This window comes from Seriola dumerili, unplaced genomic scaffold (assembly GCF_002260705.1).
Source record: "Seriola dumerili isolate Sdu_G_001 unplaced genomic scaffold, Sdu_1.0 BDQW01000149.1, whole genome shotgun sequence".
NCBI classification, from domain to species: domain Eukaryota; kingdom Metazoa; phylum Chordata; class Actinopteri; order Carangiformes; family Carangidae; genus Seriola; species Seriola dumerili.
Window position 1 is genome coordinate 14,381,080 of NW_019174404.1, and position 9,736 is coordinate 14,390,815.

Consider the following 9,736-nt stretch of genomic DNA (forward strand, 5'->3'; position numbering starts at 1 on the left):
TTATTTGACTTTTTGTCATCTGTTCTGTTCCCTCACAACACTTTTTTTCTATTCCTGAGAAAATACATGTCTCAAAACCAGAAGTGAAACTAAAAATGGGAACTGTGCTGCGATATATTCAGAGGCAGAGCTATCACTTCATCTCAGTGTCGGGTGAAAGCTGGAGGGGAATAAGCTATTTGCATTGAACTCTTTCTAGTGGAGAATAATCTACATCTGCTTTGTGTAAGTTGTTTTTCCTTTCAATACTTAAAAAACCAAACTTGTTTGGACAATAACACCAGTAAACAGCCAGATGAGTTCTGTCATTAGTGTGGTCTGAATTGTCAATTTTCAAGTGTTTTCTGTTTAAGACAATAATTTCCTGCTTTTAATCTTAAACAGATGAGCAGTCTTTGAAAGGAAAATGTCCTCTCCATATAGAAGCCTTCATGACAGTTATGTTTCAAACAAAGGGGTAGGACTGCATCAAACATTCGCCAAACTATTTACCATTTTGTGTGTATATCTCTTTTGTGTCTCTTACTCTTGGATTCTTTTTTTTTCTTCTATCAAACTATGTTGTTAGAGGTCGACCAGCTGCGTGACATTAGGTGTGGTTTTGGGCTGTCTGATAGTCCTGGGGATTTTGCTTGCCATCGCTGTTCTGGAAAGACCCACACCACCCAAAGATCATGAGACACTCCCAAAGGAAGCTGGTGGGGCCAATTTCTCTACAGACCAGTGCAGGTAATGATCCTACTAAAGGTGTTCAGTGTTTGTAAACATGGCTGTGCACCAGAACAGCCACCAGAGACTGATGTAGGCTGACGAAGTTAACTAGTTGTTATGATGCTATATATGAGAAGTGACAGATACTGTCCAGGCAAATAAAAAGTTCAGTCAGTGAATCGTCATTCTGTTGAAGTGTAATGGTTGGACAGGTGTGCTGCTTTTAAGTGAAATATTCGTACTCAAGAGTCTATAGTCTATAGAAAAATATCTTGGCCAATCTTTATATAAAGATTAAATAATCAACAAAAATGTGTAAGATCTAATTCCCATGACTCTTAACCTTCCCACCACCTTAAATATGCTTAACAAACCTTAAAAAGTATTACTAAAAAAGGTAAACAAACAAGACTTCAACATTTTACTATATGTGTCTACTGAGGCTTCGCTGATCATTGATTTTACTTATGGTCATGTTTATTTCCCTTTTTAACGTGGAGCTATCATCACATTGTAGATTATGATGCATAAATTGGGTCATGAAGTTAAGAGCAATTTGGAAGTAAACCCACTAATCATATATATATGCATCTATTGACGCAACGATTGAAGATTAGTTTCTCTAAATTGCACCATCATTTTCTCCAGTTCAGTTTCCATTCGCAGGCATGTCTTTTTTTTATATCCTCAGCATGGCCCTTGTGGAGAGCATTCCCCAACATGTGAAATATGATGACAATGCAACACTCGGGATCCCCCTGGAACAAGTCTGGAAAGATCTAATCTCCATGGCAACGGACCAGGTAGAAGTGGTCTCTTTTTACTGGACCTTAACTGGGGAAGACATCAACGTCAACTCATCTTCTGACATACCTGTGAGTTATCAAACAGAGAGAAAGAAATTTAACTACATTGCACATGAACATAAAACATTAAATGTTGATTGAATATGTTTTAACACTGTCAGTCTGTTTTTGGCAGGGAAAGGATATCCTGAGAGAACTTGAGGCATTGCCCTCCAGGAATGTATCTGTCCGAGTGGTGACCAGTGTTCCCACAGTTAGAACAAACTCCACAGATTTAAAGATCTTAAAACAGAAAGGTTTGGAGCCGATCATTCTGACACTCTCCATTCATTGTGTTATGCTATGATTTGCAATGATGATGCATTTGATTGCATCAACTTCATGTAGTCTCCCTCTGTCTTTAGGAGTTCATGTGAGGGAGGTGAACTTTGGGCGCCTGATGAAAGGTGTCCTACACAGTAAATTCTGGATCGTTGACAGAAAACATGTGTTTATTGGAAGTGCCAACATGGACTGGAGAGCTCTCACACAGGTAAAACCAAAAATCCTCCGATTATAGGTGCACACTTTCAACCTTAAAACATTATCCTAATAATTTACTTTTGACTATATAGGTAAAGGAACTCGGAGTGGTCATCTACAACTGCTCCAGTGTGGCAGAGGACCTCCATAAGATCTTCCAGTCTTACTGGGTGATGGGAGAATCCAACAGCTCCCTGCCAAGGCCCTGGCCTTCAAATTATGACACTGACATCAACAAACACCACCCCCTGTTGGTGGAAGCTGATAATGTCTCCAGCAGTATTTACCTCTCAGTGAGTTCTTTGAGTTTCATTTCCCTTTTACAGGGTAGGGGATTATTTACAGAGAAGCAAATGCACACTGTGTAAATGTCAGTTTCAGTCAGGGCAACTGCCACGTATTGAACTGTTACCACATGGAAATCACATTTTATAAATGAAATGTTTGTTGCTTTTGGTAGTATTATTCCATATTGTATTTCCACCCAAGGCTTCTCCACCATCATTCTGTCCTCCATCAAGGACTCAGGACCTGGAGGCAATTCTCTCCATCATCTCAGAGGCTGAGCACTACGTTGATGTAGCTGTCATGGAGTACTTCCCCACCACACGCTTTGAAAAGCCTCTGCGGTAAACCTAACACACAAAGGAAACTCTTTGTTTCCCTCAACAATGTAGCTATTTTGCCTGATTTCATCACCCTGGATTCTGTGATAATCAAACAGATACTGGCCGTTCATTGATGACGCCATCAGGATGGCTGCATTCGAGAGGAAGGTTAAGATCCGGATGCTGATCAGCTGCGGGCGTGACTCTGATCCAGCCATGCTGCCCTTCCTTCAGTCTCTAGCCTCAATGGACAGCCCTCACCACCAGATCAGCATTCAAGTAGTAAGACACAACACGAAGTAAATGTCATGTCTGCTTGAGGTAAACACAACATCCTCACTACTGAGTTTTCTTACTTTTTAAATATCATTCTCTTTCCAGAAATTGTACATTGTGCCTGTAGGAAACCAGACTGATATTCCGTACTCCAGAGTCAACCACAATAAATACATGGTGACAGATAAAGTAGCCTACATTGGTGCGTAACACACAACCTTCATTTTCAGTTTCTATTTCTACACATTTGTTGTTGAATTTAAACTCAGTTAAACTCTTCTTTGGGCATCATTTCTTGTGTGTAAATGAGTTTATAATTGACCAGATAACGTTGTGTTGTTACCAAGGTACCTCCAATTGGTCAGGGGACTACTTTGTGACCACAGCTGGAGTAGGCCTGGTGATTTCCCAGCATGCTCCTCACCCTGAATGGAAGACCAAGGCCCTGCAGAACCAGCTCAGGGTGGTTTTTGACAGAGACTGGCACTCTAAGTTTGCTGTGCATCTTGCTGACCTGGGGCACCACCCAGACTGTGCACTATCAACATGACAGAATAAGAAGTTCTCCATGAAATACATATTGTTATCAAGGTTGTACTTGTGGCGTAGTTGTAATTTATGTTGTTTTTATATTATCTCTGTTACATGATCGCTCACTCTCTCTATAAGCTTCCACATCAGATGATTAACTTACACTTTCAGTTGTTGACTAAATTAATACACTTGTAACTGTAAATAAGGTTTATTGACTTAGCATTAATTTTTTTTTTTTAGATTAGTGGTCATCTGGTGTTGACTGACTGTTGAATGTATGATTACTGATACTGTATAATTACAAAACCGGTGTTATTCATATACTTTATAATTATTAAACATGTGTAAACATCAATGAGATAACAAACAAACAAAGAATTTTATTTAAGTCCAGAGACTGCCCCTTGTAGTGACCACTGGATGAGTGGGGGAACCTCTTTGTTGCTGGCCATACCTTGCTGTGTGTTGGATGCTGAAATACCACTTGTGCCTATCGTTACGCTGCATCAGTAACTGTCATTGTGACTGGCTATAGTAACATTGACCAAGACAGGACTGTAAAACAAGACACTAACACCAGAATTAGAACCAGGGGTTGGTCAGCTAGGAAAGATGTGATAGGATAATACTTCACCGTAGTTGGGTACACCACAACCCTTAGCAAATCCAACCATGTCAGTTCACTTCACCTGTCCATTCCTCTATTGTTCAGGGGCCAAGAAGAAGCCAGTGCCTATTCGTTGAATGAAACGAATGAAAGTCAATTTTTCCTTAAATAAATGTGTTAAACTGAAGAGGTATTTTCGTATTGAATATGCCTTTCAATGCTTTATGCATTCTCTGTCCAGAAATGTCTTATTACTGGACATTCCCAGTGATTGGCATCCTGACTCCCACACTGTCTTCAGGAATTGGTATGCTCTCCTGTTGAGTGTGCTTTCTGCTTTGGGGTAATAAAAAATCTAATTAGATACCTCCATCTGAATTCTATCCATGTGTGCGAGTTGGTGCATTCCCATTGAAAGTACCATTCCTCCTGTGAAATCTCTATGCTATATTAATTTCCTTTTCCCAATGCTCTGTGGGATGAGATTTTTTGGTCATGAAGCCCTGATACAGTCTGGTTATAGTACCTCTGTTTTTTTTGTAAGTGACACCATGAAACTCTCTTACACTTACTTTGGCTTTATCTTTATGCAGAATGCTTAGGGAATTAAATCACACGGTTCATAACTGATAACATATAGTCTGCAACTTTAAGATTTGTTAAAATTTATTTTTTATTTTTTATTTAAATAACCAAAAGGAAATTACCTTGACATGATCTCCAGATCAAACATCAAGAAATTGTATGTGTGTTAGTCTCCCTCCCTGACAGCAGGCGGCGCTGTGATCAAACTACAGCCTTCACAGTGAGGGCGCAGGGCGGGGCTCCGGCTTGGGTAGTACGTGTGCTTCAGACTTCACAGCAGTTAGCTTGCGGCTACAGCTGAACTGAAGACAGAAACATGGTGCTGCTTGAAAATGACTCGGTAAGAACCGAAAATACATTGTGAATAACTCAGCCTGCTGTTGTGATTGTTTATAACCTAGATATTGACAATGTCTGCTTTAGCTGTCTAACAGCTAGTTTGCTAGTACCCTCAACGTTAGACAAGCTAGTCGTCAAACTGATTCATTAGCCAGCCTGCTAACCTTAGGTTGAGGCTAATACTGGTTTAGAGTTGGGCTGGCAAATGTTATGTTGTCCAGTTATTGAATTACCTAGTATATTAACATTCATAAGCCCTGTAGAATTGGTTGGGTGTCTTGCTTATTGGTAGAGCTACAATTTTGTTCATAGACGCTAAAACAGTTAGCGTTAGTCAAACTTTGTAAATTAGCACCTAGCAACGTAGCGTAGACTAGTTTTAAAGAGAATTATAAGTAATGCAGAATTACCGACATTGTGGGGCCTTTTAATATTTTATTATGGCTACTTTGGTTTCTTGACTAGTAGTGAGGAAAATGTATAGGTTACCTACCTTATCCTTTTACTCGCCAGTTTATCAGGTAACTTAGCGTTACACTTAATTAAAGCTATAGCAGTCTAATAGCCTATAATTCACCAGTCACCACCACAAAACTGAACATTATAACCCTCATTATGGTAGGATTTATCGCCAGGCTCTTTTATCTGACTACATTAGTTTTACTAAAGTGTACTATATAAACTAGATTAAATTAAATTGGATTAAATGTGTCCTGTCTTTGCTCTGAGATCAACCACAGCTCATAACTTTATCTATCATTGCCCAACTGTGTTTGTGTTCTGAATAAGAAATATTATAAACTTAAATAATAAGATAAGCCTTTTCTTTCTGTTCTTCAGTTCCTCACAGAGCTCACACGGCTCTTCCAGAAGTGCAGGACATCTGGCAGTGTTGTCATCACACTAAAGAAATGTAAGGAGGCTCCTACTGAGTGTTGTCAATAATTATTCATGTCAAATCAGGACGGAAATCTTAATGAGTTGCTGTTGTGGGATGTGTGTCTATTTTCAGATGATGGGAGGACCAAGCCAGTGCCTAGAAAGGGCCACTCAGAGACATTTGAACCAGCAGACAACAAATGTCTCCTCAGAGCGTCTGATGGCAAGAGGAAAATTAGCACAGTGGTGAGCTACAGGGTTTCCTAATATTTGCATTTGGTGACCTCTCATCTTTTACTCTTAATGCTTTTCACAGGCTGCTAATGCTGAATTTTCTTTTCATGCAATTTCAGGTCAGCACCAAAGAAGTAATCAAGTTTCAAATGGTGGGTTGAGTTATAGTTTTTTTTCTAGTTGTTTGGAAGCTAGTACCTTGGTCAGATTCTCTTAATGAGGTCTCCTCAATGTTATTAAGAGTTGCTGACAGTAATGTTTCACAATTGACTGTCTTTGATGAATGAGCTGTTTGTGACCATCATTAACTCCTCTTTACAGGCGTACTCCAACCTCCTTAGAGCTCACATGGATGGACTTAAGAAGAAAGATAAGAAAAGCAAAAGCAAGAAAACCAAAGCCACCCAATGAGCAACAGACTCTTTAACATATCCATGGTTACCTTAACTGGCCTGTGCGATCAGTGGGGGAAATGGGAAAGGCCTCCGCTTGGTTTGTCGCCCCACCCCACTTTCTCCGCATTCATCTGAGGCCGCCATCACTGTTCATCCACCCGGTGACTGCTACGATATTATGCCATTGATTGCATGGTAACATCTCATCCCTGGCTGTTCATTGCCACCGGTGATCTGAATGCCTGAGGAGGATTTTTCAAAACTCATACAAGATGAAGCAGGTCAGCTTTATTGAATCTCCATAGCTTCTGCTTCAGAAACCAGGTCCTCAACAGCTGCGTCACCTCTGGAGCCAAATCCAGATGCCCAATGATAAACTGCCTTTCATACTATTTAATTGTTAGAGTGAGTCCCTATTTATGTTATATTAACAGCTAACCTGTGAGCCCTGTTAGCACATTTCAATTGGACTATTTCTTTAGAAGGATGTTAAATTTTCCAGTTATTTGAATTTTCTTCATTTAAATATTAAATTTTTGCTTTGAAATTTAAGCATGGGTGCTCAAAAATGCAGAACTAAATATGACCAGGGTTGTTTTATTTTTGTCAAATTTCACAGTATTTGACTTGGCTTGATATTGGAGATGAAATTGTATGCTATGTTTTTATTTTACTTTTTGAAGTACAATGAATATTCTTGTTTCCCCATGTCAAGCTGTCAAACACCAATAAAATGTACAGTATAGCTTCAGTTAATGTGGTGAATTCAAATAGACATTTTCTGAATGATGTCATGATTAAGTTAAATAGCACAAAAAACGTATAAAGTTGTAGATTTACTTTAAGTAATTTCTGAGTTATGAATACAGAGACAAAGTATTGGCTGTAATTCTAATCATTTCTCTTTATCACAACTACAAGGCAGGTTTAGCCACAGCCAGTAGACTCTGTCAGCCATTTTGTTGTCATGTCACGCTCCCAAGTCCTGATCTCATGGAAGAGAACTGCAGCAGAATTTAAGTTCAGAGATAAAGTGCTTTGTTAAATGTCAGTGTGTGAGTTTTTTTTGTCTTTTCTTGATAAACTAGCAAACAATGACTGTGGTAAACATGGGCGATGTAGAAAACGAGACAGTAAATACACTATATACAGAGACACATTTCTGTGCTGCACTGGTAGAAACAGTCTTGAGTTGTGGTTAAAGGAAGAAGCATCTCATAGCGCTGTGTTCCTCTTTTCCGGTCTGTCCTTAGGGGAGAGTGTGAGGTGGCGCTGTCGGATGCTCTCCTCCTGGTACCCCTGCTTCATTAGGCTGGTCACATACTGGAACATGGTCTGAATCACAAAAAATACACAGAGGTGGAACAAGGCTCCCATTAGGTGAAGCATAGTCATTGGTGAAAACATTGATTTCATGAAAGGTGTCAACTCATTCGTGCTTGTGTGTGTCCCCTGCTTGATTATTAGGGGCTTAAGAAATATGTCAATATGTGTGATACACAAGATATTTCTTGGGTGTCCACAAACATGCACGAAAGTTGGCTATAACGGGGCGATGTGGGATGGGAACTATGTTTATAGATGTCCTAGAGTTATGAATTTGGTGAGGCTAATTTTTTATAAATAAAAAATGAATAATAGTCTGTTAAGAAAATCTGTGTTAGCTGAGAGATAAGAGCAGTGGATGAAGCCAAAAAATCTCGTACATCTAGGAAGATAAAATATGAACATTTGGGATGGATATAATGATGATTCATATAGTTTATCTGCCCAGCTAGGATCTGGCATTGTGATTACTTTTGAAACTGGACACATGAAAGAAGACGAATGGATTTGTGCTGATAGAATGAGTCCTACTTTGTTTTCTGTTATCCTTTTCACTTCATATTGCTTTGTATACTAAGGTAATGAAAAAAAAAAAAAATTTAAATTGGTTATTAACGCAAACTCCTAGGAGATGATAAACAAGCTTATAGCAGTTCTTATTTAATGGAAAATTTTAACATAAATATGTAAATGTGCATTTGAAAGTATATACAAGCATGAATAATACTGAAACTGGTGTTTGTTTTTGTATGTGTGACATGAAGAAACAAAATAAAAATTAATTTCAACCACTAGAGAGCAGTAGAGGCCATTAACTGAAGGAGACGGAAAAAGATGTACAGAAATTTAACCTTAAATTTAAATGTTGTAATTATATTTTTCAATCATTGACATACAACATGCTGTCTCTAAATAATGTCTTAACCCCCTGAAATTTTGTGACACAAATGGGAGAAAGCTCTACACTAAAAGTATGTTCATTATTTATAAGGTGTGCATCTTAACTTAACTGTATAACTACTGAGGAGCAACAGCACTATTTGAGCGACTATATACTAATAACAAAAGGGATCTTTTTTAGGCCTTACTATACCCTGATATTTTTGTGCCTGACTATATGATGATTGCTTTATGAGGAGGCATGGTAGAGCAGTCGTTTGAACTGCTGACTCTCAGGGAGAAGGTTTTGGGTTTGAACCCTGACAGTCCAAAGACATGCAAATTAGGTTAAATTGAAATTCTCACTAACTTTTTTTTATGCCTTTCTATAAAGAAAAGGTCAAAGTATAGTAAAGTATAAACTCCACACAGAAAGACCCAAGGCCCAGGAAGTCATAGCATGGTTAGGCATAAAAAGCCATTGTATAGTAAGGCATAATATAGAGACTCTGGATACTGGCTTCCTCCCATAGGCCAAAGACACACACACCAGGATAACTGGCAACTCTAATTTACTTTTTTATGACTGACTATACTATAACGTTTTTGTGACATTTTTATGCCTTACTTTACTATGATGTGTTTTGATGTTTTTACACCTTACTATACTATCACGTTTTATTCCTTACAATAGTATTACGTTTTTTGAGGTTTTTATGCCTTACTATACTATGACATTTTAAGACGTTTTTATGCCTTACTATACTATGACGCTTTTTGATGTTTTTATGCGTTATTATACTATGACGTTTTTTGACATTTTATGCCTTACTATACAATGATGTTTATGCTTTACTATACTATGACATTTTTATGCCATACTATACTATGATGTTTTTGTGACATTTAATGCCGTAGTATACTATTACGTTTTTGACATTTTTATTCCTTACTATACTATGACGTTTTTTTTGACATTTTATGTCCTAATATACTATGAAGTTTTTTGACATTTTTATTCCTTACTATACTATG

General features: G+C 38.2%; 3 protein-coding genes across 3 annotated transcripts in view; 2 read left to right on the forward strand and 1 right to left on the reverse strand.

Moving 5' to 3' along the window:
• The first annotated feature begins 115 nt into the window (after positions 1–115).
• Positions 116–3,812, forward strand: pld4 (phospholipase D family member 4). Its single transcript, XM_022750535.1, has 11 exons — positions 116–225; positions 385–457; positions 569–729; positions 1,403–1,586; positions 1,693–1,813; positions 1,922–2,049; positions 2,132–2,332; positions 2,529–2,668; positions 2,764–2,929; positions 3,029–3,125; positions 3,271–3,812. The coding sequence occupies exons 2-11, from the start codon at positions 407–409 to the stop codon at positions 3,471–3,473; spliced, it is 1,452 nt and encodes a 483-aa protein (XP_022606256.1). The 5' UTR covers positions 116–225; positions 385–406; the 3' UTR covers positions 3,474–3,812.
• Positions 3,813–4,891: 1,079 nt separating this feature from the next.
• On the forward strand, positions 4,892–7,547 carry srp14 (signal recognition particle 14). Its single transcript, XM_022751288.1, has 5 exons — positions 4,892–4,989; positions 5,829–5,901; positions 6,001–6,113; positions 6,221–6,253; positions 6,423–7,547. Exons 1-5 carry the CDS (start codon positions 4,966–4,968, stop codon positions 6,510–6,512), a joined length of 333 nt encoding a protein of 110 aa, XP_022607009.1. The 5' UTR covers positions 4,892–4,965; the 3' UTR covers positions 6,513–7,547.
• An 85-nt stretch (positions 7,548–7,632) lies between these two features.
• LOC111226178 (neuroglobin-like) overlaps positions 7,633–9,736 on the reverse strand; it is a 20,170-nt gene continuing 18,066 nt past the window's right edge. Inside the window, exon 5 of the mRNA XM_022751287.1 lies at positions 7,633–7,831. Coding sequence (XP_022607008.1) covers positions 7,712–7,831 — 120 coding nt within the window. The 3' untranslated portion in view covers positions 7,633–7,711. The remainder of the gene's footprint in view (positions 7,832–9,736) is intronic.